The 19,683-nt window shown below is 41.5% G+C and overlaps 1 protein-coding gene across 1 annotated transcript in view; it reads left to right on the top strand.

The window, feature by feature from the left end:
* The window catches only part of trabd2a (TraB domain containing 2A), a 33,152-nt gene extending 13,895 nt beyond the window's left edge, over positions 1–19,257 (top strand). Inside the window, exons 3-7 of the mRNA XM_068652864.1 lie at positions 6,714–6,860; positions 7,138–7,312; positions 15,476–15,566; positions 16,821–17,093; positions 18,345–19,257. Coding sequence (XP_068508965.1) covers positions 6,714–6,860; positions 7,138–7,312; positions 15,476–15,566; positions 16,821–17,093; positions 18,345–18,534 — 876 coding nt within the window. The 3' untranslated portion in view covers positions 18,535–19,257. The remainder of the gene's footprint in view (positions 1–6,713; positions 6,861–7,137; positions 7,313–15,475; positions 15,567–16,820; positions 17,094–18,344) is intronic.
* Positions 19,258–19,683: the final 426 nt, after the last annotated feature.

Raw genomic sequence — 19,683 nt, forward strand, 5'->3', positions numbered from 1 at the left:
TGAGTTTGCTTACCGCCAGGTGCTTGGAAAGCCTCGCTAGGTCGCTTGGCGTCCTCTGACAAGACCAACGTGGAGTCAGCAAAATGGCACTGGAGGCAGTTTGTATTATGATTTTGTTTGTTGGTCGATCTGATGTTACTAAGAGACAGCGAAGAAGTGATTTTTAATCGATTGTTTTTTGGGGAGCGCAAAAACCCGGCAATCGCTCAGGGGTGTGTAGACTTTTACTACCCACTGTATTTAAAATTATTGAGCAGAGAAGGGAGGATTTACAAATCCTAAACAAATAAATAATTTAATGATAGCAATCTTATGATGATTTTAGAGCCGAAAAGGATTTTTTATTTTTTTTTAAATCGGGAGGGGTGACTCGGTGTCATGTATCCTGAGTGATGGGCAGATAATGTCGGAGGAAGTGGTTGACATCTAATATGGGAATGTTTGGTCAACAAAAAGGAGGAAATCAAGCACCGTCATGTGACATGATACCGATGCCGTGAGGGCACCGCGGAAATCCAAGCGAGGAGCACTTACCCGCCCATCTGTAATTACCCAGATGAAAAACTACACATAAATACCCACGTGCACAAACAAACATGCCGACCCAGACGCAAACAATAATAAACATACACGCGCAATTACGAATTAAGTGGACAACTGTAATTCAAGACGGAAAGTTTATACTTCCTGTCATCAAAGCTCAATGAAAGGATTATTTGAGGACATTAAAAAAAATGCAATAAACAATTCTGTTGAGCTCTGGGACATAAAAGCTGAGTACACGAATTTGACCTCTAATTTGTTTTTATTGTCCGACGGCTGATAATTAGTGGGCTCCAGTGGTTGCCATGGCAACCCTGGATCATGAAATTTCACAGCACAATATATTTAAGCTTACTAAATCCCAACAGGTTGTGAGAAACTCAAATTTTAAAAGTGGTCAAGCGTCACACAGTATCCGCTTATTTCCTGAATAAGAAGTTCGCAAACCAAATTAAACCGCAAACCAAAAATTTCAGGATAAAAAGCTTCCCCGAATGCGCAACATGTCAGAAAAATATTCGTCGAGGATTGTTCCTTGACAGCCTTTAGTTTTCAAATGAGCGTGAACCTGACATGCGGTTTAAATATCAAAATGTCCAAATGTCTTCTTGGACGGCTCCATACTGACCATGTTTGTTGCTGGTCTGGTTTAAATCCAACTTCTTCTGCACTTAGCAGTAATGAGCCAAACCTCGCTGGACTTCAGCCGAGGGACCCCAAGCCAAATTTGTCCGCAAGCGACCAACAGTGGTTTAACAGTTTCTCCTGCCTTGAGCAAACTCACCTGTTTTGATTTATTTTTTTTAATTACAGCAGAAGCCTTTTTGTGATTTATTTGAACAGAAAATATCTCCATTCTTGTCAGACAGATATTAATGAAATTTTTTGTGGTCATCAGTAAACCCGCAGTTATTTTTGGTGGCTCTTCTCTTGGCTCCCATGAAATTATGCAGCAGCGCGAGTGTATGTAAATATGTTTAGCTCCGCGTTGGTATTTGAACGAAACTAACCATAAACCTCCTATGTGTTCACTGCACATTTTTGGTGGCTTTTGTGGAATTTCACATACTAGCACCACACAGGAGGCATTTGTTGCATCCCCGCAGATGTTTGGAGCACACAAGGGAAATGTTTGCAGAGTCTTACATATCTTCAAGAGTAAAATCAACACTCCCCTTAAGCATCAACTTTTATCAGGGTGATAGTTTTCAACCATAACTGTAAAGTTGCACTGGGTCGCTTATCTGTTTGTTGGCTAGCTCGACAGACGGAATACCTTACAGTAGACGTAAATAAATGTTCTCATTTTTGAGATGTCAAGCTATTCCCATTGGCAATAAATCACCTTGTTTACAAAAAAGAACTTCTTAAGAAGCTATAAAAGCCCCTGATTTGAACTTCCCTGCATAAGTCGTGACAATGCTATGCAGTTAGCTAGCTAGCAATGTCTATTTCTGTTAATGTAATTAAGTAATGTAAACTTGTTAATTAGATTCCCAATGACGGAAGCGACACCTTTACATTTACAGAACAAGAGGTGCGAGGTCTGTTAGCTTGTGAGCTAGCCTGTGGCTAGCACCTCTCATGCTAGACAAAATGGCGGCCATGTTCATCAGTTTCATTCAAATTAACGGACCCTCTCAATTAGCGGCAAACTTATCACGTGTCGCTACACCACTTAGAGAGTTTCGACACAATTTTGTTCGTACTTCCGCTTCATCGGCGATTGCAAACGAGACATTTAGTCCGACCAGACAAAATTTGACATTTTTGTGTGTTTCTGCCATTTTGCTAGTGTGCAGTTGTGAGGTTGTGGTCAGTGGTGGAAAGCTGCGCATCAACAACCGCCACTCAGTGTGATTTTATTTTTTTTCTACGAAGCAAACTGATGGAACACGCTTATACGCATGTTGCAGTGACGTGTTTTGGTGTGAGCCTTGTTGATTAGACTTGCTTTGCAGTTCCAAGTGTGGCCCAGCGGTTTATGCAGTCCGGTTTTTGTGCTATGATTATTGCTGTCTGTCCATCTGTGCCAAAAGTTGCACTTTTATTTTTAGGGAGTGCTTTTTGTGTTGTTATGGAAAAAAATGTTTTCAGTATCATCCCAATCAAGTTGTGTCGTTGTATAAAAAGTGCACAAAAATAATATGGGTATCATAAGACTCGTTTTATGAGGCATAAGAGTCTAAAATGTGCATATTTCCTTTTTTTATTATATGTTATTATATAACTGATGACAGTTTTTCACTATTTTCAGCCAGTAAAATCTCAAATAACTATAATTCAAAACTTGTGAAATTCAGGCCATTCAATTAACTCCAAGCGGGTTTGTCTTAAAAAAAAAAATAATTAAACCCAAATGTATCATTTTTGACCTTTTTAATTTCCCCTATATTTATTTTAACTCATTTGAATATCACAATATTAATCACAATACTGTGTTGGGCCACTTAGAAGATATCAAGATTTTTTTTGACTTCCCTTTTCTACTTTCCTGTTATTTTAACACCGAATCTTCACACCACAGTTAAACTATAACTCGAACGTGAACGGAGACCTCAGTTCTATATCAAGAGACCACATTATAATCCGAACCACAACTATTAGCATCCCTGTCATTAACTCGTCCGTCCTCAGTTGTTTAGTCTAAAACGTCCGAAGCACGTTCTCACTCGGCAAAAACTGGAACAGTCAGCATTTTTGCTGCATGTGGCTCCCACTCAAAGTCATTAAAAAAAAAAAAATATTGTTTATGAAACACTGTGGACGCTTTAAAATTGAAAGGGGTTGATCGGTTCGCTTGAACAGATTTGTCGGGGTGCAAGTGAGGAAGGATAATCTTGTGAGGGTGCTTTGGGGAGGATTGACATTTCAATCAACACAAAACCCAATACACACTTACACACACACACGTGCAGAGCTCCGAGCCATTTGAGGCTGATTCCCTGTGACAGCCTAAATATTTTGGCTGCGTCAGGGCACCAAGGTAAATGCACCCTGCGAGATTGTTTTTACAGGGTGAGAGACTTAAAGACAGAGACGGCGAGAGAATGAGGTTTCGGATGAAGGGAACAAGGAGAAGGCAAAAAGGGATGGCTAGACTTTTAGCTTCTTATTAAATGTGGTTTGTATATTTGACTGCGGACCCAGGGGTCACTTTGGAACAGTGGCTAAAATGTTTAATGAATACGGAGACTGGTTGAGGACATTGGTGTTTATTGACATGCATGGTTACGATCTACAGGCGAGTCATGGGTCATTTTTCGGACTCGGTGGTTCGGTTTCATTGAACGGGTCTATTTTTGGAAATGTCTGCACATTAGGGAAACCAATCAAACATTATTCAACTCCAATTTGACATCCATGCATAAAATGCAAGTAGTGATTTTTTTAGGGGGGAGAAAATTTAAGTATATTACGGTAATATCGAGCAGAGTTAAAATAAATTATTTTTTAAATTATATTTTTACCTGGCCTAGTCTCACAGCAGTTTTAGTCCATTGAATTATTTGCAGGTTTTCAAGGTGGAAAGTTAATAAAGCTAAATAACGGTCCACCTTTGTCTCCGTGGGGGGGGGGGGGGGGGGCAATAATCCGCAATACTGAAGCATTTAAAAAGACACGCTGCAACATAAATACGGGCCGTAGTACATGTACACACGGCGCAAAAGCCCTAATCTCACGCAGGTGTACACACACACACGCGAGCACGGCGAGGAGGTCATTAGTGACCCCGAGGAATGCAGAGGTCACGTCTTTAAGAGAGCTGGCTGATAGAGGGGATGTTTAGGATCAAAGCGTTAGACGAGGGGAGGGAGAGATGGATGGAAAGAGGCGTATGAAGAGAGGGAGGAGAGGGAACGTGCTCGATCAAAGGGGGCGGTTGGGGGGGGCGGTGGATTGAAATCATTGCGTGAACCGTGTTAGTGAGAGCAGAGGGGGAGGCGAGGTAGGACGAGTCGAAAGGATGGAGTGTGGAAACACTATCGCTAACTTCTACACACAATCGTGTGTGTTTATATGCAACGCAGCGTTTAAAAGCTGAGGTTTCAGCGTAAAAGCGAAAGCGGACTTGATTTATTTCGCTTCAAAAGCCGCTGAATGAAACTTGGACCTGTTAGCCGTTAGCTTTTCTTGACAGTCGTACGCGTAATAAATGAGGAGCTCACGGGGAACCGCATATTCACCCGCGACATCATCAGTGTGGAAACTTCAGACATGATGATTGATCAACTTTTTGGGGACTAAAAATAAACCCGGGGACAGCTAGCTAGTAAAAATAAGAACGGCTAGCTAATCTTAGCCGTACATTCCGTTGGATAAACATTTTTTCATCAGTGTCGACTTTGTATCGTCTGCTCTGTTTGTTGACCACTGGTCCAGGGATTCATCTTATCTCTCACAAAAGACGGTTGGGATAGATTCAGATTTACCCAAAGAGTGGCAAGAGTCCCAGTTTTGTTTTTTCCCAACAAGCGAACCCTCCAAATCTCCACATGTGGGAATCCGAGCGTGCTAATGTTTGCGGTGCATGGGCGCTCCCACTCCACTCAATCTCAACAAGAGGGAGCATTTCCATGACAATGGACAATTATTGACTTTCATTGGCTCCGTTTGCTTTGATATCAGCGAGGGGTGTGTCTGTGTGTGGATGCTAGAAGGGGCGCCGGCCGGCCAGGGGGGGCGGCCATGGATGAGAAGAAGGAACGGGGGCACCTGATGAAAGGAGTAGGAGTGGGAAAGTGACCTACTAAAACCAGAATGAGAATCACCGACGGAAACAAAGACATAATTCGTTCGGGGTTTTCTTTCGGATTCTGTATCCGTCTTCATGTTTGTTTGCTTCCTCTCCATCTTCTCTAAACGTCCCCCCTGTTTTTAGCTGCCATCCAAGACTGAGCCCCCCCTCCCCTTTACCCTCCTTCTCCCTTCACAGCCATAATTTAAGGGTCTGAAAGGCACGACGAGCTGAGAAAAAGCGAGTGGATACGCCGTAGATGAGGGCCTTCCTTCACGGACGGGGCACAGATGTGAGGGTGTTATTGTGAAATGAAGTCGGGGAGGGGCGGCGATAGGCTAATTTGCGTGGCATAAAGACGACGGGGCCCTTTTCATATGCAGAGCGCCACTTTGATGCGCGGCTGATGAAAGCTGGAGGGAGCGCAAAGGAGAAGAGAGGACAGAGTGACGGAGGGCTTCTTTGTCCCCCTCCTGACAAGAAGGCATCTGCTCCACGCTACCCTCCTCTCCCGTCCCGCCGCTATACCGAGAAACCCACAATGGGGGAGGCCGAGAGGGAAAAAGTGTCATCGGAGGACCTTTAGAGGCCAGAACATGAACAAAACAGAAGCTCCGAGTAAGGCTACGCGCAGTGAAGTTGCATAAGCATTCATTCATATTGTGGACACATCGACTTAATTCCACAGCTGTCAACACACATCTTCACTTTGGAGAGCCGTTCCCACCAACTTCACTTTCCTGTTCTTTGTGAGAGTGTGTGGCGTTGATGAGATCTGAGACGGCGCACGGAGGTGAGTGTAGGGCTTTGGAAGACGAGGGGGGCACTCTCGGACCTTCAGTGTGTGCGTTTCCCCGCGGCGACGATCATAGGCGGCAGGCTCGCCGGGGTCCTCTCAACAAACACTGGGCAATTTCACGCTCGCACAAAAGCCGGGGTTTGCTAGCAATGGAGCGTAAAGGAGCTCGAGGGACAAACTGCCTCAGAAGTTTTTAAGTAAATCTTCACCTGAATCGATGAAGATATTACCAAGGGTACAGAATCTTTTGTCTGGTTCTCATGGAATGTCCATTTGGCGATTGGCTACCCTTGGCTAATCTTTTGAAACTCCAGTTCAATGGAATCCCTGACATTCGTGATTTGTTTGGATTTTGAAATGAATTAAAACGGAATTTGGGCATACCGCAAAGCTTTGGTAAAACATCAAATAATGCAGCACTAGTTTCGACTTGAGCACCTATTAGCAACTGTTAGCATACCAAACTTGCTGTAGCCTGTTAGCATACCAAACTTTCTGTAGCAATGGACCCACAAAATTGGGAGTTTTGATGACTGTCCTGCTGAATTCTTTTTTCAGATGTGGAATCTTTCATCCTCTAAAAATCAGTGTGTAATCTAACAATCTAAAGATGTATTCCTTCTCTCATTTTAGGTAATCTTTGCCCTCAACCAGACATTACTACAACAGGAGTCTTTAAGGGCCGGTAGTCTTCAGGTCCCGTACACAACGGAAGACCTCATCAGGCACTACAACTGTGGAGACCTCAATTCCATCATCTTCAACCATGACACCTCTCAGGTAACTTATTTCCTTAACACTTGAATATTAGTGATGAGGTCATCCTGTTTTTGTTGAGTTTGGCGTGGACGAAGGGTCTCCTTCTCGTTAATCGGCGAAGAGTGATTTTGACCCTTTCACCCCATGGAGTGTTGCAATGACACGGCCCTTGACCTTTTGTAACCCTCAACCCCTTTGCCCAACCTTTCCATCCCACCAAAACCCCTCCTTGACCCCCCCCAACATCCTCTGAAGTTGCAGTTCAGATTTTCTGATCTCAATACTTTGTCCTTGTCAGGTCCCAAACTTCAATAACGTAACGCTGCCGCCTAGCGAGCAGGTGACCGCCCAGGAAATCGACAGCTACTTCAGGCAGGAACTCATCTACAAGAGGAATGAGAGGATGGGCAAAAGGGTGAAAGCTCTGCTGGAAGAACACACAGACAAGAGCTTCTTCTTTGCCTTTGGAGCAGGTTGGTGTCATTTATACCTTCAAGATCCAAAGCAGCCTTTGACCAATGATGATGCTCCTCAAAATTTAAGGCCCAAATAAATCCAAACTGTATTTGATCTTTCTAATTAGCTTTGGGGCCAACCAGAACTGTGCTGGTTGGCTGTTTGAAGTCTTTTTGGTTTTTCAAAAAATGTCACTTTAATACTCCGAATTCCTGTGTAACTACGTAACAAGCTGTTAAACCTGATAAGAGACTAGATCTAAGGCAGTGAGAAGATAACAGACCAGGTTAGTGTTTGCGTCCGTGTTTCTTGATTGGCTGATGTGTATCTACGCTAGACAGCCTTTGTCCTGTCGGGAGTCGTGTTGCTTTGCTTGCAAAGGCATTGATCTCGTCCAGTAAAACGCACAAGGCAGGCTTTGTAATTATTTACTTAATAATAAATAGATAGATAGATAGATAGATAGATAGATAGATAGATAGATAGATAGATAGATAGATAGATAGATAGATAGATAGATAGATAGATAGATAGATAGATAGATAGATAAATAAATATTCAATAGAGTGTAACAAATTATTTTTCTGAGGGAGGTGTGTTTATTTGAGGATTTACGGTATTCAATTGAAATGGCTTCCCAAATCATAAATCACTGTGGCCTCACTCAGGAAATAAGCGTTGAAAAAAAAAAGCCGCATTCAGTCAAAAGACACACGGAAAAAAAAACACATCACATATAAAAGTCATGTTTATTCAACATTAAAGGAAATTGTGCTTGACCATTTTACACTTAAAAGCCAATTAGAACGTACCCAAACACTGCAAAGCAATGGAAAGAACGTTTCAATATGTTGTTTTGTTCTAATGATGGCGTACGTTTGGTGGGGAGAGGATCGGATTTTAGTGCCATCCATTTTGCTGTCACTTTTTCCCCCCTTCCCGATGACATCGGCCAAAGCCAGAGTTTCTCTTTGGGTCATTTCGTAGACGAAAAAGCAGATTTAAACAAAGTCGGCGACTAAGAGGGAGGCCTTCGCAGGCTCCTGGCAGGAAACAGCTGAGCAAAAGCAGACACACACACACGCACGAGTTTCAAAACGAGTCCCCAAGGATACACCTTTACAAGGGGTTGGCCTCAACATGTGTGTGTGCGTGAGCTGGTGAGTGAAAGTGATACGACCAATCAGCCCAGAAGCTCTAGTTTTAGACAAATGGAGGGCAGCTTGGGTCAGCGCCGACAAGGAACTGAATGGGAGACATTGGTTCTCTCGCTCATTTTCGCGCACACGCACGCATCAGCCCTCTAAGCCACATTGAAGACAAACTAGGGTAAAATGTGTCCTTAATTATCCCTGGAGGGGTCAAAGGACACACATACACACACACGCACACACACCACAATAGAGCTCATTATGGCGGCTTACTTCCCTGTTAGAATCAGTTGAGCGACAGGGCTTATCAGTTATCTCTGACCACCACAATCTCAGGATGCACATTATTCGATTTATTTTATTATATTACTGATAATCACTAGCATCTATCACTTGAGCCGTCTTCTCGTCATAGAAGCTTTTGTCGTATGGCTTTTTTTTCTATTGCATCATGTGTTAGAGAAACTGGACTGCTGAATATTAAAAATGAAGTCTGGTGACTTGAAAAAGATACTCTAAATAATAATATTTCAGATTTTTTTTATTTTTTCATATATATATTATTATATTTATATTAACAGTTCTGCCTGTCTAAATATTAATTTCGTTTGAGACAATATAGAAGAATATGAAATCAGCTTTGGCGTAGGGAAGCATAACAAAAAAATCCCGAAGTGTAGACGAAATAATTGGGTTGTGTCAGCTTGTATTTGTATTCGTCAGGACTGATAGACTGCGGCGGAAAAATGCCCTAAAACAACAGTCGGGGTGACAAATGAAATGTATTTGGCAACCAAAATGCTCCTCGGAGAACCGCAATCTCAAACTTCATCTTCACGCTCGAGTTGCGACGAAATTACTCCGCAACGTGATGAGTGATTCAGCAGTGCAAGGAAGTGGACCCATGTCACCGCCTGGATCTTATCAGAGGCGACGGAAAAGAAATATTCAATTGCTGAGATTGTTTAAGGAGAGGGGATTAATGATTCGTTGGAGAATCGTGCTTAATCATTCCATTCTGTTCCTTTTTTTTCAAATCACCGTGTTGGTCTCCCAACGAAAGGGAAACCGTCCGGCTATTTTGACATGGACCCTTCAAAGTCTCCGGGAGCATTTTTGAAAAACCTCAAGCTTTATTATTTTTAATCTACGCAGCCTAGAAATTACAAAATGTCTATCAGGTTACCTTCATAGGTAGATTAAAATACGCTTTTCATTATTTTCTGGTCTTAAAACAAGCCGGCCATTTTATACCGATTAATATTACGGTTTTGTCAGGTCTTGCGATCCGTCACTGTACCGTAAGTAAAGACCTCCTTGGAGCTGTCTTCCCTCCATGTTTGTTTGAACCACTGCAGTCATCACTCACGATAAATGACGATGTTGAAAAGGTGCCGCCACATGCTCCGAACTGCCATATGGAAGCGGTTATTACTCTCGCTCTATAGGTACAGTAACCCAATCCTCATATCCAACATGAACCCGTGTCCCCCTTTAAGATGTCCGCCGTCGTCCTGACTTTAATAAAGTGATATGTTTATGTATCTCTGAATGCTGATGGCTGCAATTTTTTTTTCCCCCCTTACACCCATGATCCGGGTTTGTTTTCCTGTTCCAAGCTGCTTAGCACGTCGTGATTCCCCACAAAAACTCTCCAAAACCCAAAATATAATTCTTAGTGGCCTGACTTGTACCACAATGGTTAGCTCTGTTAGTGTGTGAAAGTTGTCTTCTCGTTTTTATTTGGAGTTTCGTCTCGTACGGTATCGTACTTTTACCGTATGGACCTCGAGTTGAAGTTGAATCAAGTTTGACTCATTTGCTGGAAAGTGCACCTTATCGTTCACAAAACGGCTCTTTTATTGACCACGGAAATCTAAAAACTTCGATAAAAAGTTCAATAAAGCAAAATCAAATCCTACAATTAAAATATTAAATGAAACTGGACATTCCTTTGCCACAGTTCCCAAACCTTCTGCATACCTGAGCCAAAAATCCCTCCAGTGTGATTTCACACACCACCACAACATTGCGGGGTCCGCCTTCGTCCCCCACATTTTTCTCCTTCTCCAGATGGTGTCAAAAAAGCACAATTTTCTTTTTTTACAGCAACTCTCCCTCATAAACAGCTATTTTACAACTGTTTGGGGCAGACGCTGACATGAGTACACACATGTCATGGAGTACCATTAAAATCCAGAGCCGACCTACCACACACTTGGCTGGGCCGCCGGCCGGCTGGGGCCTAAACATGGTTGAAGTCCCAGAATCAGATTTGAACCACATTTGTTCTTCACTTGTTTGTATGCTTTGATATTTTTTTTCTTTCATTTATTCAGATCTGTTTGGCGTTGACAAATGTGTAGCTTCAAATTTCAATTAAGATCAATAATAAACTTTGTGGTGTCCTTCTAATCCTAATAATTAAGATAATTTTTCATGGCAAAACCGATTATTGCAAGACTGCAAGAACAAGGTCTTTTAATGTAGCCTCTCCCCGTCTCCTTCTTCCTTGATAATAGAAACTTGTCGCAACATCTTCGGATGATTTATTAAAAGCGTTGAACTTCTCACCCTTGACCCTGTTCAAACCTGAGCAATACTTTCTTTTGCACCTGGATTGAGCTTTTTATGTGCTTGCCCAGCGGCTACACTCGGTTCTTACACTTATTTGGAGATGAGACACCGTGCTGTTGCTATGTCATTAAATATTTAAAAAAAAAAAGAAAAGTGATGAAATTGATTCCCAGTTTCAAATCTGATCTCTTGTTTGCACAAAATATAAACGAAAGCAATGGAATTAGTAATTTTTTGCTCAATATATTCTGAACTCTATTTGTTTTTAAATGACTTTACATCCTAAAAAAAATAAAACCTCAAACCAATAACATTTACTATTACGAGTGTAACGTTAGCTTGTTTACAGCGCTAATGCTAGCTTAGTATTGCTAGCACAGCCATTTTGTTCAAACTTAACACCAACTTAGGCAATGCTTAAAATTGAACTGAGGAGCATTTATTATACCTTACGTCCTTATAAATTCTATTTTAGCTACCGCTGAAATTTCCCTCGAGTGCAATTAATCGTAAAATGAAACGTCTCGCGGCAGCGCTATTTAATGCTGACAGCACGTCGGTTACTTTAGTCAAAACTGCTCCCCTTATACACAAACGTCCATCTTTGATCAGTTTTTGACGAGGCCGCATTGAATGAGTCGGTGTGTTGGAAGCTCTTTAAGATGTTGGCACAAGTGAGTCTTGCGCCGGGGATAAAGCGAGCGACTGGACTGTGGCCGACCTGACATATGTAATTCCTTACACGGCTCCCAAACGCTCCACGCTGCCACACATTCAGAGCGAGAGTTTATTTAGAAAACACCCTCGCACCACAGACCTCTTGTGTGCTCACCGCCTCGTTTATTCTCATCATAAATTCTAAGCTAGTCATTCGGACCGATCCAGAGAATGCCTTTTTCACACTGTGTGGCCGTTCGAGATAACTCCAATTTAAACGTGGTTAATGATCACTCTATTTTATCCTTCGCAAGAGAACGTGTCTGTTTCCATCTGTAGTGATGAGCGATTTTTTTGTCATCCAGCTTGAGAGAAATGGAAAAACAGAGAGCTGCTTGAGATGTTCGTATTATTTCTTGGTGGTCTTGAAGAAGAGTGGTCTTGTGGTTTTGGCATGTTACGCGTTGTGGGTTGTGTGTTGTAACTGTCAGCTCTCTTATTCTCCTTGGTATCTCTTCATCAAAATTTCATCAGATAGATTCTACTTTTACACACAATCTAAATTAATTTATGATTACTTCTAATCAGATTTGCAGTCATAGAATGGGGATCGGGAAAATTCCCCAAGTTTTCCTGAAAATTTGCGAGGAAATTCTGACATCACTTTGTGAAACAAGGCTCAAGCAGCCCGCCGTTAACCACCGAGCGGCAGTTTGCGCTAAAAAAACACAAGTCCGTTTAGTTTGGCTTCTTCTGCGGCTTCACCCTTGCACTGGACTTCACTGCGACTTTACGTCAACCTGCGCCGTGTTCTTCTGTTCTTCCACTGTACTCGTAAGTGGATGACATATGTAGTTTTAAGAGGGTACAATTTCCTTTTATTAGTCTAGCTAACACATAAGACATTGGATTTCAATTTGTATTCCTTATGGCAGACTGAAACAAAACATTTGTCTTGGAAGACTGATATTCAAATGACACATTATTATTACCGTATTTTTCGGACTATGACGCAAAAAATCAACACGTTATAATCAGGTGCACCTTGTTCAGTTTGCCATCGTTAATTACAATTCCTTCCTTTTTACTTTCACCTTATGGTACGAAAAATACGGTAAGTGACCATTTTAATTTGAGTTGACGGGTTGACAGTTACGGTAAAAATGACTGGCCGTATGTTTAAGCATGTATCGAATATCCAAAAACTCGGATTCATAAGATTACAGTAAACTTAATCCAATATTCATTTTAGACCTTTTCATTTAGCGGTGAAGAATATTTTCTGTAAGGACGATTATTGGATTAACATTAAGAGACTCTTAAGGAGCAGCACCACAAGTTATGAAAGTCTTACAGTACTTGAAATAATATTTTACCGCCACTCACGGTAATTTAATTGTGGTTAAGCCCACTTAACATGACCCGCTCACTTCATCTGTGCAGCGTTTCCCCGCAATTCCATTATACCAGTAGTGGAACTGCATCACTATTGGTAAATTTGGAATAAAATATCTCAACAGCTGGCCGGATTTCAGATAAAATTGGCAATGAGACGAAAAGCTGTCAACATTGGCGATTGTCTTTACAGAAGTAAAAAAACTGGAATCCTAAATGATTAAAATCAACGGGACAATTGCACGAGATTGATTTTCAATTTTTATATCAGTCAGCACCCAATAATTTTGCTTTTGTTTATAATTAATATATTATATTTTTTATATAGTTTGCATTTGATATGGATGTCCCCCTGCCTTAACTTTGTCAACTTTTTGATTGACAGAATTTATATAACTGGATTACCGTATTTTTCAGACTATAAGGGACATTAAACTCCTTTAGTTTTCTTAAAATAGATGTCAAATTGGGGTTAAATAAAGTTCCACTTCTTTGCTGCACTGGTTTGTTTCTCTTGATTCCTTATTAGCCAAAAAATACGATAATTGACTTGAGTGGTTCTACATTCTCATAAAATTACCCTAATAGAGTCAAAACCAGTCCATAAACAGTCTTAATCCATTGTGAACTACTTTTTAATCCAAATGTATTTTTACGACTCTGGCCGCCCGCCCGCCCGCTCTAAGAAACATCCATCACAGTCGACTAAAGCCTCAAAAAAGCAGCAGACACCTCGTTCTCATCTCCGAGAATAGAGGGCTTCATTCAGTGCTTCGTGCTTCTGGTGATAATGGGCTGTTGGAAGCAGCTGACTATGGGAACATGTGTATTTAACACAGCATGAAAAAGCCAAAGGGGGAGGTAGAATGGCCTCAGCGCCGCCTGTAGCGTTTGTTTATCCAACATGTCGTCATGTTATGAGAAGGGCCGTCTGAGCCTTGGTTACAACTTGTAATGTAAATATAGATGTGTATGGAAAATGAATACTCTAAGACTTACCATATGCGCTAATATTTTTAGCCTGCCATTGTATTGAAAGGCTGTCTGTGTTAGCACAAACGCTACTGTTGTTTCTGTTATCGGGTGATGATTCAGATGAGACCAAAATGTGAATAAATTTGACGTTAGCTTAAAGCTAATTGTGTAAATGGCGCCATGTACTATATAGCATGCTGCTAATAAAAGGTTCCAGGCCTGTTGCTGGACTTTATCTCAGCCATCTTGCCTCTCAAAATGTTGGCGCGACATACAGTGAACTGATTGTACATTGTAAGTGTTCTTGGCCCATTTCAGAAATGTGAAATGTATGAAATTGGCCTGTATAAATAAGCTCTGGAAATAAATGTCAAATTTTAGCCGCCGCAGAATATAAGTAGGTACTACAGACAGAAAATTTTATTTTTAGATTTGACCTCAAAAGTAGCTGTCAAACGTATCAAAAATTCGCAGTACAAACTCGGCAGTAATGATTGTTTGGAAACGTTTACAATCACCAGAGTCTTTGATCATAGGTCACTTGTCCTGTTTTGAAACCTAAAACCAAAGACCACATCATCCTTGGGGCCTTCTTATTAAAAAAAAGCAGCCCAAACATATTTTTGAGGCTTTGGATTTCAGGAAGAACAATCATTTTTAATCAAGACAGCTAATCTTTGTTTGACTTTGGCCGATCATACCTGAAGTTCTCATGACAGAATTGATGGAATTTGCATCTACTGACATTTGTGTGCGAGCCAGCGTGCGTGCCCCCCGCTTTGAAGTTTGGAAACCCGCCCACCCTTCTGAAGCCGGACATTGTGCTGAACAGCTCCATTTGTCCCACCTTAATCCCCTGACGTAAACGCACATAAATCACATTGAGATGTTTCTAAACGCCGGCTGGCTGGAAAGCTTCATCGTACCGTCTCGCTCCGATTTCCAACTTCCAAAGAATGTCCACCGACGGGCTACTGGCTCTTCCAAGTTCTCTGAAGCTGGACTAATCAAATAACAATAATAAAAAATGAGATCTTAAAAGTCTATCGCTAACCATCCTAGCGATGGTAGCTAGTATCATGGCACCAATAGTCCGTCTTGGCCCCGGCGCTCCCTGGCAATAGCTTTGGGCCAGATTAAAGTGCCGGGTCTCATTGTTCGCTCAGCTCTATGGTGCCACGGTTGAGCAGGCCCAAACAATGGCTCCCGTCTCTCCTTTGTCACAACGAGGCTAAGAATGGAGACCTCTTGACACGGCAACCCAAAGCCTCGATGGTCCCACTTCACTTAGCCGAGAGGGTCGATGAAAGACAGGGGCAGGGGAAGTCACCGATAAGGACGAGCCGGTACGGGTGGTGGATCATCAGAGTCGTTATTTGTCTGATGTAAAAATAAAGTTCTTAAAAGTTCCTCTTTTGATTGCAGGTCACTTCCTGGGCAACAATACAGTAATTGATGTGCTTCGTCGTCAAGGATACGAGGTGGAGCATACCCCTGCTGGGCAGCCCATCAACAGGTAGTCCCCATTTCCCACCACATACGGACAATTGCACGACTTGTTCCAAACAGCTTGAAGTTCCCTTGAAGTAAACAGGAGAGAGAAAAACAGCCATACAAAGACCCAATAGATCCGAAAGCTCCTTTGTGTAGAACGTCATGTTTTATCACTTAAACAAGTCTCAAGTTCCGGCCGATAATATTTCTTCCAACATTTTCTGCGGCTTCACCTCCAAATAGGAAATCATTTTTAACATCGGTGTAACTTCATAGCTGCTACGTGCTCATCTCCAGACCTGAAACAGATGTTCCGTAATGCTTCGAAAACGTGTTGCCTGCAAATAATCACAAAAGGCCCGCGGGAAGTTATCCACTGATTAATTCTCATTTCTTCCACCATGCACTTCCTCCATATGTCCTCAAACATGACTAGTAGTGTCATGGCTTTCCTCAGCTCCAATGAATCACGAATCTACAAATCAGATTTATGTTTTTATAAACAGTCAGAAAGGAAAAATGAAAGATTTAAATTATACCAGAGTGGAGGCCTTATGTGTGTAGTTTCTGGAGATTTTTTTTTATTTTTTTTTATAGTGTCTGGTGTCTTCAAAGGTGGCAGCAGGGCCAGATAATTGGGTATTTTCAGATTTTTCCAGGATTATTCATCAATATCTTTGCCTGTCAGCTGTCAGTAACTCAAGTGAATCTTTATCGGGTTTTTTTGTAGAATTTTCTGTTTGTATTTGTTTTGCTTAGTCACTGAGATATTTTTGAGCCCCCTAGCCCCCCTTCCAAGGAAAAAATCCTAGCTCCGCCAGTGCACACACAAAACCTTACATTTTCTTTCATCTACTGGAATTTAAAGTGGAATTTTAATTCAAAATGCAGGCACCTTATTTTGCTTGATTTATTACCCAGGCTGACGTTCATATTGAAACCAAACGAAGTCATGTGGAAAGTGGGCAGGTGTCTTCGGGATGGTTCTAAGGGTGTGATGAAAAATGACTATTTATAGTTCCTGCTGTTTCCGTCTGTGCTACCTCTATGACTACACTGACCACCTATGAAGTGTTATGGAAAGGCCCAACTTAGCGTAGCATCCCACCCTGATGGGATGCATGCTTTGCTGTGCGGCGTAGCATAGCATGAAGGCAGCTATCACCGAAAAGATCTTGAGAAACAATGGAGGGATTCAACAAATATAATACAGAAATCATGTTTAGAAAAGGAAAAGGATGGTGGAGTGTGATATTTATCATTATCAACCATCTAGGAGAACATCATCCAGATCTGATTGGACCGAGCCAGAGGACCAACATGACGAGTCCTTTTTCCTGGAGCCTTTCCTCCACGAACTCCCAGAAAGGGATCAAGATCAGGGGCGGTCCCTAGAGGACGAGCGCTTGACCCACATGCTCCTGCCGTCGGACAGCCTGGAACTGCTGGAGAAAGCGGAGAAGAAGCTGCTGAAGAAAAGAAGGAGAAATAAACAGAAGAAACAGCGGCACAGGCATTTCAATGATCTCTGGGTCCGCATTGAAGAGAGGTAAGATGGCAACCAAACCAAAATTATAGATCATCAAAAAATTGCACGTTGGAAAAAAAATCTTGATGTTTTCCCCAAAAACACAAAAAAAATATTCAATATACTCTTTTGACCCAAAAAAATGGGATTTTTGTCTTTAATAAGTAGGAAATTAAAATGTAAGACCACAAACTGCCTTAAAATAAAGAAACGCCATGAAACACAAGAAAGTGAGTAATCCGCTAGAATCAGAAAGGTCCAAATGTGTAACCCGCCCCCCAACCCTGTTAACCTGTAGAACAAAAACCGACACTTCCTGCTGTTCCGCTGGAGGCCCAACCAGACAACATATCATATCACCATCGACTTTCTGCACTCCAAAAAACACCCATGCCCCGCAGTGACAAATGAGTCCTGACTAGTTCCTGGTTGGTATAGGTGACTTAAAGGTGAAAATAACTGCCTGGGAATTCCACGCGAGAATCCGGTTTTGGTCTGGCTTCAGGCGGGGGCTAACCGGACAACGAGACAAGCTCACCTTTCAGATGAAAACGAGACCACCTCACAGGTGTGGTCCACTAATAGTTTGTGAATGATTAGCCGTGCCCGCACCACGAGTTAATTTGCTGACATTCTATCCAGCCATTTATCATGCTGATGGAATAAGTAAGGGAGGGAGAAAGAATTATATACACACACATCAGAAATGAACTTTTCAGAGATTTTCCATTAGGAGATTGGTTCCACCGAGACCACCGTGGTATATTAAGAAGTTTTCCAAAATCGAGTTCAGTAAATTAAACATGAACTGCAATATGTAAAAAATGCACAACAGTGATTGAATAATCCAACCCGATCTGTTTTCGTTCATCCCGGACACAGAGGATGTGTGAGAACGCTTGTGTTTTCATTTTCTAAGCGACCTTGTCTTTTTGGGCGGTAAGGAAGTAGACTGTTTGTTTCCACGTGTGCCAAAAAGCGTACAAGGTTGACATCTTTGTATATTTGAATGTCTGACCGGATGACTGAACGGGAACGGTAAAGGTAGTCCAAAACTCAACTCGGTGCCGTCGCAAAAGTGATCCAACAAAAATCTCATGAAATGGAAATAAATGCTCGCTGCATAAACACCAACTTTATTCATACACAAAACGATTTTGCAATTAATTCTCCATGTTGAATATAAGATAAAAAAATATATACATATATAATATAATATAAATATAATATATATAAAACGATTTGTGTGTCTCTACGTTGTTGCGTCCACAGCGCCGCGGCCCAGTCCCCGCCACCGCCCCGCATCGTCGACGGTGACATCACGGTGAAGCCTCCCAGTGGAGACTCGAACCACTACAACTATTACAACTTGCACTCCGCCTCGTCGACTTGCTCGTGCACACTGATCCTCTTGTTTGCCCCGCTTGCACTCCTTCACCACACCTGGACGATCCTCCTTTAGCATTTGTTGCACTCCGGTACAACAAAAGGAATCTTAGGGACTACTTTGTGCGCAGGTGATGGAATCAAACGGCTGGATAAACACGTATAAAGGTTTTGGACAAGGAGGTACAACATCTTCGATGGATCGTCTGTTTAAAAAAAATAGAACGGCAATGTACCGTATTTTTCAGACTATAAGGCGCACTTAAAAACATTCACTTGCTCAATTAGACCGTGCCTTATAATCAGAAAAATACGGTAAAAATTTGTTCATCCCGAGACTCATTTAACTTCAAACTACATCATGAGTGCGCGTGTGCAAATCTCTCAGCTCTTACATCCCCTGGCCTTGCCCGAAGCAGTGTTTTCCAGATTTGTATTTATTCTTCCATTTTCGAAGAATCTGAATTTGTTATGAACAGCCTACGTCAGGGGAAATGTGTATATATTGTCTAATATTATAGATGTATTTTAGAATTATTCAAAACAAAAAAGGAACATCACATGTTGTTGATATGAATATATAAATATATGCAGTATATTTTTGGACAGAATCAGGAACTAACCACCATAAATTGTGCGTCTCACTGAAAAGTTTTTTTTTTTGGAATGGACAGATGATATTATTGTACTTTTGTGTATCAGTGTTAATCACTTGCCAATGTGGCCACAATGTAAGGACATTTTTTATTGTTATGTATTTGTTTAATTTATTTAACTACTATAGTTTTGCCTTAAGTGACACATTCTTGATGTTTTTCTAGAATTTGGAATTACCGGTACATTTTTTCCATACGGTCATAAATTCTCTCCAAGTGAAGACAATATATTAGAAGACAATATATTAGACAAGGATGACAAGTTTCCTCCACAAGTGCCAAATGAAGGTAAGACATATTGTTTTCACCTTCTCACCTTAGGATTAAGTCAAACCATGCCGTTCATTTTGTTAAAATTTGTGAGTCGCTGACACATGTGCAAGAACGAACAAAATATGGCGTCCGTTAGAATTGCTTCTTAAAGGGACCTTCAGCCGGAAAATAAAAATTGAATTGTCTCATTAACATTCAACCGCAATTACCATATCAAGAATAAAATATTTATCTAGATCAATTATCTGAATTGTGTTTATTCTTTGGGTAGGGCAAATTGATGCCACCAGTGTGAT

The sequence above is a fragment of the Syngnathus scovelli genome, chromosome 13 (assembly GCF_024217435.2).
Source record: "Syngnathus scovelli strain Florida chromosome 13, RoL_Ssco_1.2, whole genome shotgun sequence".
Classification (NCBI taxonomy): domain Eukaryota; kingdom Metazoa; phylum Chordata; class Actinopteri; order Syngnathiformes; family Syngnathidae; genus Syngnathus; species Syngnathus scovelli.